The sequence below is a fragment of the Vidua macroura genome, chromosome 9 (genome assembly GCF_024509145.1).
Source record: "Vidua macroura isolate BioBank_ID:100142 chromosome 9, ASM2450914v1, whole genome shotgun sequence".
Classification (NCBI taxonomy): Eukaryota; Metazoa; Chordata; class Aves; order Passeriformes; family Viduidae; genus Vidua; species Vidua macroura.
This window is the reverse complement of record NC_071579.1, coordinates 15,068,191-15,083,818: the sequence shown is the minus strand read 5'-3', so window position 1 is coordinate 15,083,818 and position 15,628 is coordinate 15,068,191. Positions and strand designations below refer to the sequence as shown.

At 39.0% G+C, this 15,628-nt stretch overlaps 1 protein-coding gene across 6 annotated transcripts in view; it reads left to right on the top strand.

Moving 5' to 3' along the window:
- The first annotated feature begins 6,984 nt into the window (after window positions 1-6,984).
- Window positions 6,985-15,628, top strand: part of PTBP2 (polypyrimidine tract binding protein 2) — a 48,518-nt gene continuing 39,874 nt past the window's right edge. For 4 of the 6 annotated variants that reach the window (XM_053984730.1, XM_053984729.1, XM_053984728.1 and 1 more), the window contains exons 1-2: window positions 6,985-7,117; window positions 8,674-8,704. In XM_053984730.1, the coding sequence (XP_053840705.1) occupies window positions 7,110-7,117; window positions 8,674-8,704 (39 nt within the window). In that variant the 5' untranslated portion in view covers window positions 6,985-7,109. Of the gene's footprint in view, window positions 7,118-8,673; window positions 8,705-9,651; window positions 9,757-15,628 lie in introns of those variants that run through there. The other 2 variants (XM_053984732.1, XM_053984731.1) reach the window with 2 other exon arrangements.

Here is a 15,628-nt window from a genome sequence, read left to right as displayed (position 1 = left end):
AAGTGTCCACTTTGAAGATTTTCATCCCTTAAAAAATAGTCACATTTCTGGGGTGTCCTCTTTGAAGACATTTTCTGTATCACTTAAAAGGTTTCCATTTTAAATATCTTTTGCCACCATGGACAGCATCAACTTGAAAATATTTTTCCTTTGTGATATTCTTTTTGATAATTTATACAGTCTTGTAGGAGTCCATAAAATAATCCCTATCAAAAAGCCCAGGAACATAATGCTGTTCCTACCTAAGGTGCAAAAGCATGTGGAAGAACTTAAGATAGGATGTTATGAGAGCACAGTTTTGGAAAAATTGTACAAAAATAATTCCATTTTCTAACATCAAAGGCTAAAGTGGAAAGGTGAGCCCATCTGTCACTTATATGGCCTTTTAAAAATTATTGTGAGACACTTTTTACTCCTTTTAAATTATTTGAGTTCAGAGTTCAAGTTCTGGTATTCCTGAAATCAATAGCAAAAGTCCCATTTTATTATAGCTGTGCAAAGAATATTCTTTGAAATTGCTATGAGTTTTCTTTCTTTGTTTGAGAATGTATTGCTTTAATTTACTTCTATATTATTGGAGATTTGGAATCTTTTCCGTGGTGGTGTTTATTTTTTTTTTAAATGTGCTCTCCATTACTTTTTTGGTCACCATTTTAATAATCATAACTATCATATCTGTAAAACTAGGCAACCTCAGAGCTTGTACAAGACTGGGCTCATTGTGTATATTACATAAAGTCTTCTGTCTGATGTTGGTCTGGGAGTTAGATAAAGGGCAAGTCAAAATTCACCTTAACACACCCTTAAGTTAACATCTAAGCCTGGTTTGGGGATACTTACTCAAGTTATGGCTGAAACCTCTGGCCTGTCCTTGCTCCTGTCTGCAGGGCATAGGGCAGGAAAGGCTCTGGACTGCAAATGAGCAGCTGGGGGCAGGAGGGCTGAGATCTCAGGGGGTCTCCTCTGACGAAAAGTGACTCTGTGTCTGTCTAGATCTCTTCAGTGTAAAGTCAAACCAGAAGAGTTTAGATCACCTGCAGTAGTGGATCTGCTTGATTTGGCAGAGGAACAGAGGAAAGTCCTCCCCCACCAAAGCAGGCTTATGAGACGAGGGGTTAATGTTTGCCACTGCTCAGACACCAGTCGGTCACCCCATACGTACTGGGACACACTGGGCTCCCATTTGCACAAAGCTACCGATTGCCAGGGCATCACTGGACTAAATGCTTCAGCTCCATTAAGTTAGTCATACTCTTATATATGTATCAATAGCCAAAATTTAGGCAGCTTCACTTCAGAACAAAAATAGAAATCATCTTGAAGTCCCTAAATTTATTATTTGTCTGATCCTCAAATGGAGAACCTTTGTTACCGGAACACTGATTGACAAAAGCTGTTGTAGTAATGAAGGACTCGCTAAGAACTAAAGCCAGGTTTTTGTTGATTGTGGGTCTTTCATGTAACCCACTCATGAAAATAAGCATTAAATATTGATTTTGAAAGTACAGTGCTTAGAGATTTTTTCCTAAGTTTGGTGACTGCCTGGCAGGTGGGACAGCCCTGCTGTCTGCAATGTAAAGATCTAGGCTGGTAAAGGCACCACCATTAAGGGAGCAGTCCTCATCAGAACTGGCCAGCCACATTGCACTCAGGGAAAAACTAGGTTTCACTGCCCATTGACTAAATTACTTTACTAATGTACTTGGAGAACAATCATAGTTTTGGTGTCAGAATATTTCACTTGTGTCTTGTAGAGGGCCAGGCCAGCACTCAGACAGCTGCTTGTGACAATAGAAAGATTGTTACATTTTTTTTAGATTAAGAAGCAGAGAAGTTCTACCCTTTGTTTTATAACATCAACAGACACTTTTGCATTCAGAAAAAAAAAAAAAAAAAAGGGGGAAAAAAAAGAGGAAAAAAGAAAAAGAAAAATATTCATTTCACTTCTTGCCCCTGACAAAAAACAGCTGCAGCCATGGCTCTACATGACCCACAACATGATCTTTACTCCACCACCTCTCCAAGACAAAACCAAGGAAGCCCTATGGAATGAAAGAAGCTTGCAAACACTGCTGGCACATACTGTTTGTAATAAAAAGTAAAATTGATCTCCAGTCCTGAAGAAAGTAAATGCACATGTTTTTAATCACAGTGATAGAAAAAAGTGAAATTGCTGTGGAAAATAAATTTCCAGGTGGATATCCTAGACGCTAGAGAGAGAGAGTGGACAGACAGATAATAATCTGGTTGTCATGAGACCTTTGGACACATACGAATGTTCAGTTAAGTACAGGATGAGCTATGCCACATATTTCAGTGCTTGAAATGGTAGAGAGCAGTAACATTCCCAGCCTGCCCAAGATAAGCTGTCTTTCTAGCAAGGATGCTAGAAATAAAATGCTGGAGAGCAGCCTGTGGGATTCAGGCCAGCAAGACAAGTTCTGACCTGAGCTTGAAAAAGAGACATTTATTTACAGCACTGTGCTTGTAAGAGCTACACAATAGCTTCAAAACTTAGTTTAAGAAAACAAAGTAAATCAACATAGACTGCTGGGAAGAAATGTTGATTAAGGACATTGTTTACAGGAGAACAAAAAGATGAATAGCTACTAATAAATGTTGGGACTTCGCTCAAAGGCATCTGGGGAATTTATGAAGATGATAAGGACTGGCTTAAGATAGAATGATGTGGTTTAATATAACAAAGACTGGTAAAGCAAATGATCAACCTTTCCCATAATATCCTGAGGATCTGTTGTTCTAAGCAACACCATTTAATGACACTACTATTAACAATTTGGGGCGACTGAAGGACGGGGCTGTTTGGAGATAAGGACAAATAAAGAGTTGTTACTGTGTAAGTGCCTCTAATAGCAAGGAAGCATCATATCCTTTGAAGGAGTCACCGAGTTTTAGCACAGTCTGATTGAAACAACATGATAACGTTTTCTTAAAAAAAGAATTTGTTGAAATTCTCTGCCCAAAGCTCTTGAGAGAAACTAAGCTGACACAAGATAAACAGGTACATTCTTTGATATATTAATAAATTGTTAATTATTAGTTATTAATACTAGATTAATAAAAGATATTAAATGAAGGACAAGAAAAATGTTCTATTTTGTTACAGTACACGGAGGTCATTGGTAGTGTACCACAGGGACCTGTGTTGTTCAGCATATTCTTAAATGATCTGGAAAAAAGAGTGATTATCGAGGCAACCAAGTTTGCTGATGATGCTGAATTATTCATGGTAATAAAAACAAAAGCTGACTGTGAAGAATTGTGGAAAGCTCTCATGATACTGTGTGACTGAATGATAAAATGGCAAGTTAAATTCTGTGCTGAAAAATGGAAGTAATATGTGAGAGAGAAAACAAGCCAAAATATTAAGTGCAAAATCCTGGAATCTAAATAAATGGCTTTCACACAGCAAAGAGTGCTTGAGTTGTGGGGGGTTCTGTGAAAACTCAGCTCATGGCTCAGTAGGATTCAAACATGCAAAAGAGACTGGTGTTATAAGAAAGAAAAATAATATTAAACCAGAAAGCATTTATTATGCACCTATATAAAGCCATTGAGTGTGTAACTTGAATAATGAAAATCATTATGGTCTTCTAGAATAGGATTATGAAAGGTATTTAAAAAACCAAAACAAATCATTGAAAACAGGGCATGACTTCTAATAGAGGAAACATGAAATTTACTAGAACTCCTGAAAAATAACTGAAGACAGTATGGTGGAGATATATGCATTCAAGAACAGCAAGAATAAGTACACAGAAAAAATGATCAATCTATTAAAAAAAAACAACAACCAACTAGTGAACATTAAAGAAAATTATCAGGCAGTGGGCTTGACACAACCAAAAGAAAATATTTTTCAGACAGTGATTTCCTAAATTGCAAGACTTCCTAAATGCCCTAGAATGCTGCGGATGTCAAAAAGTGCTCAGGCAAACTCTTGGACAAGCTGTTCTCTGAGACTGCGGATGCTGTTTTATCCTCAGCAACTCCAGAGAGTCAGCCTGGGACAATGTACAGCAGAAAATATCTTTGTGTTCTTTCTAATTCCTACAATCTTCCATGAAGCAAACATCATTAACAACTCACTTTGCTACTGAACTACACAGATGGTTATTTACTAGCTGTTCTTGAAATAAAACGGAAACAACCAATTAAAGCGAAACATCTAAGTGTATGAATGATCAAAGGACATTATTTTGGAAAACAAAATATTGCTGCAGCAGTAAGATTACCGTGATTTTAAGAGTATGGAACTTTTGAACAGCTGATAATAGTATCTGCACTTAAACTTTAGTTAGAATAAAATGGATAGAATATATAAGCCCATGTGCATTGTAATGTAACAACTGAATGTGGAGGGCTTTGCTTGAGGTATTTTACTTAATGGTTATCTCTTACTGGACATTTCAGCTGCCTTCTGAAACATCTGATGCAGGGCTTCAGCAGAAAGTTGACAGTTCATAAGGACAAGCAGGTGTTTTTTGGCAACAATTTTTTTTCTGACTTTCTGAAACACAAGAAAGACAAAGCAAAAACACACTCTAGCAACAGAGAAAACAGACGACCAGATAAACAGATGATGCTATCACAATGTTCCAAATGCGGCAGACATTTCACAAGGCATTCAGAAATGTCCTAAAAATGATCTAATAGTATAAAAAGGCAAGGCTACATGAACAGGAAAGTAGAATACCACACTGCATAAACAACTGATCAAGAGGATGTCATGGCATTTTATTAGAAATGCACTGAATACTCATATCTTTTTTATACCTTTTAAAATTAAATGCTCTAGGTCAAATCCTGATTGATTATCACTTTTATTGATGCTTTGTGGGGGACCAGAGTTTTGCTGTATAAAGTCACATCCATTATTTCAACCAGATTTGCAGACTCAGTTCCAGTGTCTTTTCTGCTATACTCAACAGGTACTCCTCAGCCTCCTTTGTATGGAAGAGCTTCTAACTCAGAGGATAAACTGAATGAGTATTAGCTCACTTAGATTTTGGTAGGTGTCATGAAAGAAGGAGAAAAAAGAAATATTACAGAAGAGAAAAACAGGTTTGAAGATGGCATTACTGTAAAGGCAAAGAAGGTAAGCAAATGAGGCAGTTGGAGAACTGAGATGGAAATTAGATTTTCCATTAATTGATAAGAAGTGGAAGAATTAGTACTTCTACCAATACAAAAACGCATAAGATGTATTTAGATTTATAAGAGGGAAAAAAGACAAAAAACATTCCCAGTACAATGTGGCATCAAACAGGACTGAAGGCAATGGAAAACAAGAGATACCAGCTATAAACCCGACCTCCAGTGGTGTAAAGCCTAGTAAGTATGCTAGAATATACAGGGATTATACATAGAGAGAAAGTAAATATATAAATACACCCTGGATTTATGGAGATTGTTACATGCACTCCTATGTCTCTGATGTCTTCAATGTTACTTTCAGTCATGATCACAGTACTTTACCATGTGTAATCAGGAAAGAATGCTACAACCACAGACCTTAAAAAAAACAAAACAAAACAAAACAAAACAAAACAAAACAAAACAAAACACAACAATGTAGAAGGCAAAACCCCTAAAGCACAGCATGTGGCATGATGAGCTTTAGGTACAATCTCAGCAAACTGAATATTTAAGAGGGATTTTCTAAGAAAGTGAATAATAAGTAATTTAGTCTGGTGGTCAGTGATGGGTGCTGAAGACAATTTCTGAAAGAGGAAGTAGTTACAGATATCCAAGTGATAATGGCATTTAGGAGAAGCACTATCAGTAAACTGCCGGAGAGAATCAGAGTGGCTTTTCCAGAACAGAACAACAAAAAGTTGCAGAGCAGAATGAGAATTTGTACACATTCATAATTGTTAATCCAGTTACTGAACTATTTGTGGTGTCAGTTAGAGGAGGATACTGGAGTATTAAAGCATACTGAATATTTTCCATTTATGGACGTATGTATAGTTTTATAGTTTTTGGTTCCTAAATTCTTTATCAGGCTTCATTGCAATAGTTTTGATGACAGACTCCAAGGAATTTACACTAACCTAAAAAATTAAAGTGCAATCAAGTAATGGGCTACCTTCTCTAAACATATTTTTGCTAGATCAAAATATAGAAATCACAGAAGACTTTTTGAATACTTGTAAACATTTTTTCTGGGTTTGGGATCTTACAGGAACATTTGCATCACAATTTCAAATTTTCTTTCATAGGTATAAAATCTTTAGTTTGATTTGTTGTTTGAATGCAATCCAGGGTCTTCTCATGCACAGCTTTTCTAGAAAACCTAGAAATGTGTCAAACATTCTAAGATTTATGATGAAATACTGAGATCTGGCAAAAAAGAAATGAAGAGAAAATGCGTTTTTCATAATAGCCACGTATTTTGTACCCTGACATGACAGTTTACAGAGAATCACGGAGACACTTTTTTTCTGTGAAGAAACGACCCAATTAACTGCAGTAGTTCTTTTCCACGTTCCTCTTTATTATTTTTATGTAGTGCTAGTGATCAGCTGTATAGCCAACAGGTTGTTTTCTGGGAAGTGACAGCGTAGCCGAGGGCAGCGAGCGATGAGGACAGGGCTGGAGGCCGGCGCGGGCCGGGTGCGCGGGTCCCTCTGAACGTTTCCCTGACGAGAAGGGCCGGGACCAAGCCCGGAAACTCTCCCTTCAACAAGTGGGGTCCGGCGGCTCAGCCCACGGGCTGAGGAGCCCCCGCCAGCCGGAGCCGCCTCGGCGCTGTCCCGTGGCCGGCCCCCCGCACTCCCGAAGCGGCGCTGGGGCAGGAGAGGCCGGGGTGGGGGGGGAAGGCGCCGCCGCTCCCGCCCCGGGCGGGGCAGGCTCGCACCGCCTCAAGGGCCGGCTCGGGCCGGGCTGCTGAGGGCAAAAGCTTCACCGGCGCGCAGGGCGCATGCGCGTTCTGCCGGCGCGTGCGCGGTAGCAGAGGGGGACGCGGAGCGGAGCCCGGCACTCGGCAACGCTCGGCGGTTTCCGTGCAGGCCAGGCCGCCATTTTCTCTCAGCCTCCCCGTGCGCGGCTCCCGTCCCGCTGCCCGCGCTCTGTCCTGCTCGGAGATGGACGGGTGAGTGGGCACCGGGGCGCTGGGAGCGAACGCACCGCCGCGCTTTGTGCTGCCGGTCGGTGGTGGGACCTGTCCCGGTGCCGGGCGCTCGCTGGCTGTCGGCGGGCGTCTCCGAGGGTGTGGGGAGCGATGAGCTTCCCGCCGCGGGACAGCTGAAGCCTGAGGCCTCACACAGGCTGGGAGCGGGGCAGGAGGGGGCTGAGCCTCTCCGGAACGCGGGCCCCTCTGTAGGGTCCCCCGTTCAATTCGCTGAGGGCCTTGGGCTGCCCCCTACTTAAGTGTAGTGCCCGAGATGCCGCGTCTCGATGTAAAGAAGGAGCGCGATCTACCCTCATCCTTGCCCCCCAGAGCCTGTCTCTCCCTCCTTGTCCCCCGCTTGGCATCTCTCCTCTGGCCAGGGGGTGAGGAGGGGCGCGTTGCAGGGCTCGGGTTTGTTTTGGAGCTGGCTGGAGGGGAGGAGCGATGCCAGCAGGAGCCAGATGTCGAGCTCTTTTGTTTTCAGAAACTGCCTAATAAGCCCTTCGGCTTCCCCCCTCCCCAGGTGGAAAGATGCCTTTGTATATGCAGCGGACTGGCTGTAAAAACCAAAGAAGGGAAGGTTGGAAGGAGTCGGCAATATGGGACAGTAGGGGCCGGGATGGGCAGGCACTACACGCCAGGCCTGCTTTTTTGTTGCACCTGGAAAGCGGGGCTGCTGGCTGTAGCCTCCGTCAGTGTAAACACAACAGCTTTCAGCTTCCAAATCTCCTATTAGGTTGTTTACTCTGCTTCAAAGAGAGAAGCCATCTCTTTGGTATGCTTTAAGCATATAACCTTTGAACTGTGAGAGTTCCCAAGGCTTTTTATGGTTGTGGTTATAATGGTAGGAGTTACAAATCCTGTCTGAGAACTGCTGTCACTAATGAGTACTACATTGTGGAATGCTCTCCCATAGTCTTTTTTGTGTGTTTGTGGACTGAGGTTTCTTTTAGTATTGTGGTGTACACTGTGAGTGGTGGTGTTGTAACCTCTAAGGAAAAGATGTACCTTGACATGCCTGTTGCAGTGTTTTTCATAGGTGTACCTCATTAAATTTCATATAAGTATAGCTGCCAACACGTTGGGGTTTTTTTCAAAACTAATTAAAAGAAAAATACTACTTCCTACTGTTCAAAGAGTAGGCCAAACAAAAGTTCAGCTATGTTGCTGAATTAGCTTTTTTAGTTAATAGAGGTGTGTGAGAAGTTTTGTACTTACTTTTAAATTATTTTGTTTCCACCCTGTAAGCTCATGTAGTCCAGAAACCCGAGTTTAAATAAATTTCCTGGCAGTGCTGCATTGGAGTAACATTTACTTGAAACTTTGTACTCTTTGGAAAGTCCTATAAGCTGTGGGAGCTGAGTGGCTTTTGAAAGTTTCTTTTGTGTTTCAGTCCTGTATGCTCTTTGAACATAGTTTCTTGCTCAGAGTTGTTGCCTGTTGGTTTCCTCATTATTTTGTCACTGCAATACATTGAAAGTTTGGTTTATGAGGACAAATTGTTGACTTACGTTCTTGTTTTTTTCTGTTTTTTACAGCATTGTCACTGATGTTGCAGTTGGTGTGAAGGTAGGATGTGCACTTAACAAATAAGGGGGTAGAGTGCTGGTACAAAATGAACTACTTTGAGCATCAGTAATTGCATGTTGGAAGATTTTAACTGGTCGTTGTGAGTTGATACCTAGTCAGCCGTGTGTGCTTTATTAAACAAAAATCCCTAGAGGTAAATTGGAGCCTTTACACAAAGGACTTTTCTAGGCGCTGAACTGTAAACAGTGGTTCTGGATTAATGCAGTGGTGTCAGCTCCTTACTTTAAAACTTGATTTATCATACTTTTTCTCAAAACAACACTCCCGCATTGTTGCATGGGGCCTGTAAAAGTCATACTTTCTTCTGTCCCTCCCCCTCCTTTTTTAAAACAGTTTCCACTGAAGTTAAAAAAGAAGTGACTATCTGTAATAGGACAGAAAAATGGGAACTAGAATTTGTTATGTAGACACAGAAGTGGGTGGGTTTTTTTTGCTGTACCTTTTATTTCTCAAGTTCAATTATGAATTTATTATATTTTTATAACAAGGAAAGGGCTTCCAAATAGCTGTTAATTTACTATTTATTTTGCTTTTTTTATTCAAATCTATCACAGGAATTAGATCAGTACTCCATAGTAGCAGAGTGAGAAATAATGTTTATGCAAAGGGATATGGGACAAGAGAATTTTAATGAATGCATGACAGCAATTCTATTTCAGTGGCAGAAGCAGAAGTTTTCTAGTGCCTACAGTTAACTCTTCACATCTGTTCAGGGACTTCGCAGCTTGTGCTATGTACCTGCCTTTTCACCTGAAGCTGATCAGTGTTAGCTGCTTGCTAAGCCCAGCTTTGTCTAGTAAGGCCCAGTTGCTCAGATTCAGTATTGGTCCTGCTGGATTTGGACTAGTTCTTATATAATACAGTCAGCCTATACATACAGCAGCTGTTCTGTTGGATCTACCTGTATAATGTTTCTGGGTAAGCTTGCTTCTAGGAAGAGCTGTGAGAAGTCAGTTACATGGATTCTGGACCCATCCAGCTCCATATGTTCATGCAGTCTTGGAGACAAGCTTACACTCATTCTCTGAATCGTGAGTAAAGTGTAGTTATTAAGGTACTTCTGTGGGAGCCAATCACAATAGAAATACAAACTGACATGATTATTTCTCTGATGCCTAGGATGACAAAGTGTTAACTAATTAATACTTAGCAATGTATTTAGTAGTTTGGAGGAATACCTGAGGATGTTCCAAGTCTTCCAGCAGCAAACTGCACTCCATGTACATGGCTTCCTGGCAAAAAATATAAAATCATAAATTGTCCTTAGTAATTTTTCTTGTTTCTAGTGAAGCAGTAGTTTCACGTAGACCATGTATTACTTGGATCTTAAATTCTGACATTTCTCACTTCAGGAGAAGTAAATGGATTCAGTATCCTTTTTACATTTTACTGTGAGCAACTTCAATCTATGAGAATTTGAGTGTTACAAACTATGTCCTAAGTGGGTCGTGCCATTTTGGAACCAAATTTCAAGATACTAGCCAGACAATGAAATGAAGATGCTTCAGATGACGTATCTGCTTTCTTCTGTTGATTGTAGAAGTTATATTATGAATATAAGAAAGAAGGCAAAACAGGTGTATTGGAGGCAGTGATTAAAAAATACAAGGAGAGGCTTAGAAGTATCAAAAAGTTGTGCTCTTTGCTTGTAAAAATGGACTTGCTGTCTGGTTTCTGGAAGAGAACAGTCTGTGCACGGAAGTAGTACAAATAAATAAGCATGATGATTTCCTGAAGAAAGCTGTTAAATACGGGAGGAATAAACTGGATTGTATTCTGGAGCTTCTTTAATTATCTCAAGATATGGCTAAGAATGGAAAATGGGATTTCTGTCTAATTGAGGTATACAGTGTGCATAGTAATGTAATGCCAGTTTCAGTCATGTTTTGTGGAAGGACATGTGAAACATTTGTCCTTATGGTGTCTGTTCATTGCTCTTGATGGACTGATGTTTTCAAGTTGAGGAATGCTTTGCCTGTCAAGTGTATATAAACAACTAGATCAGTCATCTGGCCTTCCCTTGGAAGTTTTCTTTTTCATGGGGTGCCATGGGAATGTGTAAGAAGTAAGTTTTGAATCCAAGGAGTTGCATTAGCAGTTTTAATGTTCTTCCAGCACTGCTTTTATTGTGACTGGATAGTCACTGATGTGGGCAGGGATTTGCCTGTGAGAAGTTACCTTATCCAGGATATTTTTTTACTTGATGCTTTCTGAGATTTTTCACTTAGAGTGTATATGCTGATCACTTGCAAAATGCGTTTGTGATATATTCAGTTATACTTGGAGAAATGGATGGTGACATGTGAGTCTTCTGTTTGGAAAATTAGCTTTATTTTATCTACATCAGTCATGTCAATACAAATTTTAAAGTTATATTAGCTGTTATGGCTGGGTGTTCTCTTAAACAGCAAAGTGCACATGTTATATTTTTAAACCCATTCATGAAGGAGTAAAAGAAGTTAATTACTGTAGTCTGGGTGTTGCCTTTCAATTAAAGGATGGCTTTGTACCTTGGGAGACTGCATGTGGTCAAGGCAAGTATAGAGTAAAAGGAATGCTTCCTTACAATGCTTTAACAGTTTTATAATCAGATTTATCTACAAATTAGGGATAAATTTGAGACTATTACCATTTATTTGTATTGTATACTTGATTCGATTTAAAACATTTTTGTTCATCCGAGGTTTGGTCTTCATTTGATATACATGTTGAGTCACCAGAAATTAACACCAGAAACCAATACAAAACATAAAACTTAAACTGGAGGTGGAAAAAATAAAGAATGCAACTTGAGAACTTGGTTTACAAAGAGTAAATGTGGGGATTTGTACTCAAAATGTGCAGTGGGAACACGCTTCCTAACTCAAATCTGTCAGAGGAGCAACGTGCTTTAATTTCTGAAAGCATTAGAACATGTCACAGCCCAGTCATCTTGTAAATACAAATAAAATAACTCGTGCTTGATTGGTCTGTAATGTCTTGTTTTGCTTTCCTAGAATTCATGGAAGCAGGGAAATGTCACTGCACACAGTTCACCCCTTACATTACATCTTGCAAAATAATTCAAGAAGGAATGAGCTTTAGCTCTCTGTCTGATGCTGATTTGTGAACTTGCATTGTATATAAGCAGTTTGTGCAAAGTATGCTTGAATAAAGGAGAGCTAAGGATTCCAGTAATGGTAATACTTACATAGTTCATCAATTTAAAAAAAAATCAGTTCCCTGGAGAAATTCTACACATTTTATAGATTTCTTTGTGCATAGTTTCAAAAAAATTATCATATTATATAAAATGTTCGCTTTCTCTTTTTTAAAAATATATATTGGAGTTGCTCTGCTCTTATTACATTAGGTCCTTAGTTACTCTGTGGTTTTACAGTTTTGAGCATCAGCATGTAATAATTGTACTTTGAATTGTTCTCTTGTGTTTTCTTTATGTTACAATGCTTTAATCTTGATAACTGATTTGGCACTTGGTGTGATAGAGCCTTTTTCAGCCATTGGATGTATGAAGTATATAATGTATCTTTCCTATGGAGTAATTAAAAGAATCTTTGGAGGGGTATGAAGACATGGTATAGGGAATATATGTCACACAGGTGTAGGGAATAACTTAGGTGAACTTTGGCTGCATATTGAGGGTGATCTCTCCTACTGTGTTTCAGTGTGTGCCACTTCAGTGTAATGGATGATGTTTCTCCAGGATGGGATGGGTAGCTGTGCAGTAAACAGGGCTTCAGCAATTGAGTGACACATTTTGTGTATGTGCCTTGCGTGTTTCACAATGGCTGAGGTCTGACAGGAGAACAGAACAAGTCATTTCTTCCTGGATGCATTATTTGGTACACAGCATTTGGGAAATTTTTGCCCTCCTTGATGGTGCTATGGATACTGGCCAAAAACGAAGCTTCAGCTGCCAAGCATGGACAGCCCCAGTTACAGCTAGGAGAGCTATAACTGTAAACAGAGTTTTGCAATGTTTAAAGATGTGGGGATGGCCTTTTTCCCCCCAAGGTGAGGGCTTCAGCTGTTGCAGTGCACTTAAGAGATGAGGGAATTGGTGGTGTGTGTTTAGTTGGTTATGTTTGGGATGGGTAGTAGGTGCTAAGAAACATGTCCTTGTACTTTCTAAGTTTTCCAAACAGGAAAGTATCACCTAGTTTCCCTTTTTCCTGGTTGCTGAAGCTTAACATGGAGGAATATAGTAGTACGGGGGAAGGACAGTAGCTAAAAACTGACAGAGAAAGGAACTGATGGAGAAGGGGGAGACAGCAGGAAGTAGCAGTCTGTAAGTACTCTTGAATTGTTGTCCACTTTGGTTTTTTTTAACTCACGTTCTGAGGTATAGTCTTACAAAACTATATTCTGAACCTTTTTTGCTAGTAATTGAGAAGTTTTTCATGGTGGAAACAAGTAGATACTGTAGATGTGCTGTGATGTTTTGTTTCAACTGTAGATGAATAAATATATAATGAAAATAAGATTGAAAGTCAGATTCTAGCAAGTTGTCAGAAGATAAACTCCTACTTCTAAAATCTAGTCTAAACTTATTTCACAAGTCTGTTCCTTTCAGTTTTGCACTCTCTCAAAGTTTTTGCCTTCACTGTTGTAATTTTGGCTACTTAAAAAAGGGAGTGGTAGGATAAAAAATTTGTTTATTCATACAGACAAATGCCATGTGATAGTCTGTTGTATTTAAAATGTTAGGATTAGAGTTTTGGGCTAACCTTGCATGTCTCATATAATTGCTGGTAGACTAGACAAACACACAGTGACATGAGAAAAATGCGTTGTTTAATCTTGTGTTAGATGTGATAATGTTTTTAGACAACATTTGTTTTCAATAATACTTAGTTGTGCTAGCAGCAGTAAACAGCAAAAAAGATGTGTGGAGCATTATAGCAGTGAAGTAAGGCTGAAGTCTGACCATGTTCAAAAGTTTAGAACTGGCATCTGGATTTGTCTTTCCAGTAATGATATGGGGAACATGTCCACAGTGACAAAAAATAACTTCTTACAATGAAAGATATCTGTTAACAGTAAAGATATCTGATTACAGTAACTTCTGTAAATTGACCCCGTTTGAAATGGCTTTCATATTTATTCTTGGAACAGCTGACTCCTGTTCTTTTTTTCTTTGTACTTTTTTTTTTGTGATGCCCATTCTGCCACTGTAGTATATGTAAAGAAGTAAGGAAAGCTGAAAATGGAAAGAAAGGAAACATGTTAAAACTTAGTTTGTTCTCTGTAGTAAGTATGCTCACTATATGTAAGGAAGTTTTAGTATACCTGTTTGATAAGTTTTGATATCTTTCACTAATTTGAAATCATGTAGTTTTAATTTGTAGCAGAAGACTTAGGTTTGCATCTTAATTGAGGAGTTATACAAAGAGAAACACAATCACCTGCACCATCTCTGAAAACATGCACTAATGCCATATGCAAATACCCTTCCCATTTCCTGGAGCTTTGGGCCTTCTTTTCATTTTCACAAGCAAATCAAGCTGCATTCCATTTTTCTGTCACTGTAATACTTGTGCAACAGATGTTTAGGTAGTCAATTCACAAGCCTTTCTTGGGAACTTAACCAGGATGAAGCTAAGCTGGCACAACAGTGAGCTCCATGTTTTTACTCGGATTTGTACCAAAGCATGTGGTTGTGTAAGTGCTTGTAGCAATACAGAATTAGGATGAGAGTAGGAACAAGTTGCTGGGGTCAGGGAGAAGGTAAGATTTTTGCTTTTGGTGGTAGTTGATTCAAATGAGGTTGTGGTTTCACGAGCTGTTAATGGGACTGTGATGTTGGATTTAGGGGGTTGATTATTTTTTACAGTACATGTAGCCATGTTTAGCTTTTCATAAAATCAGTGTTTCTGTAAATGCGTAACACGAGTATTGAGTTATAGACAAAATAGCATTAGCACCTTTGATTTATTAGTGAAAAATAGCAGATAATTGAGTAGAAAATACCTTCCCTGTGGATTGCATTTTGAGTGTAGAAACTGCTACTGAAGGAGCAGATCTGTACATCCAGGTGCCATGGTTGTCTGTCTGGAAGGCAAAGGACACATCCTTTGTAGCTCTAGTGAGTTGTTCTCACCTATTCTAATTTACTACCAGTAATTTTTGTGAGTAGTACTTTCTTTTCTGGTAAAAGTAGAATCAAAAATCTGAAATGCTGGAATAAATTATTTTGTTGGTGTACTTCTCTTGAATGTTTGAAGCATTGACTTATGTTAGAAGAGATTCTTGCCTACAGTCTTTCATTACAGTTGAAAGTTTGGAAGTTTCCAAATGAGGTTATGTGATGTGGTGTAAGTTGAGATTTGATTCTTTGCTCTTTGGCTTTTTGGTTTAATAGTCCATCTTGATCTTCTGGTGCTTTGAGAAATTTGTTTTTTTTTCATCATTGTGTTTTGGGAAGCTGGAGATTTTTTAAGGAAATTAAGTTTTGTCTCCTGTCAATCTTAAGGACTTTTCAAATTCCCTTTATTGCTCTCTCTCAATTTCCACAAAATTTATGTGGTTTTAGTAATGTTTTATTAATTTTCTCCTAGTTCCTTTCTTACTGAAAAATTGAGAGTGTAAAAATGGCCTAGTTGTTAGGCTATATAAACAATATATGCTTGGCTGAGAAGAATCTGAAAGTAATTGAAATAGGGTAAAAAAGAACATATAGAGAGAGTAAGTATGTCAAGGTGGTCATATTGTATACAGTTAATACTGAATGAAAAGCAAGTGATGTTATAAGTGAATTACTAAGCACCCGTGGAATTCACGACCTTAACTTATTTCATGCCAATATATTTAAATGGTGCATTCTTTAAAATGATTCAAGTAGGTGTACTCCATGCATGTAAGGTTCTGGTGAAGTAATAGCAAGTTTATTGTTAAGCTGTATGC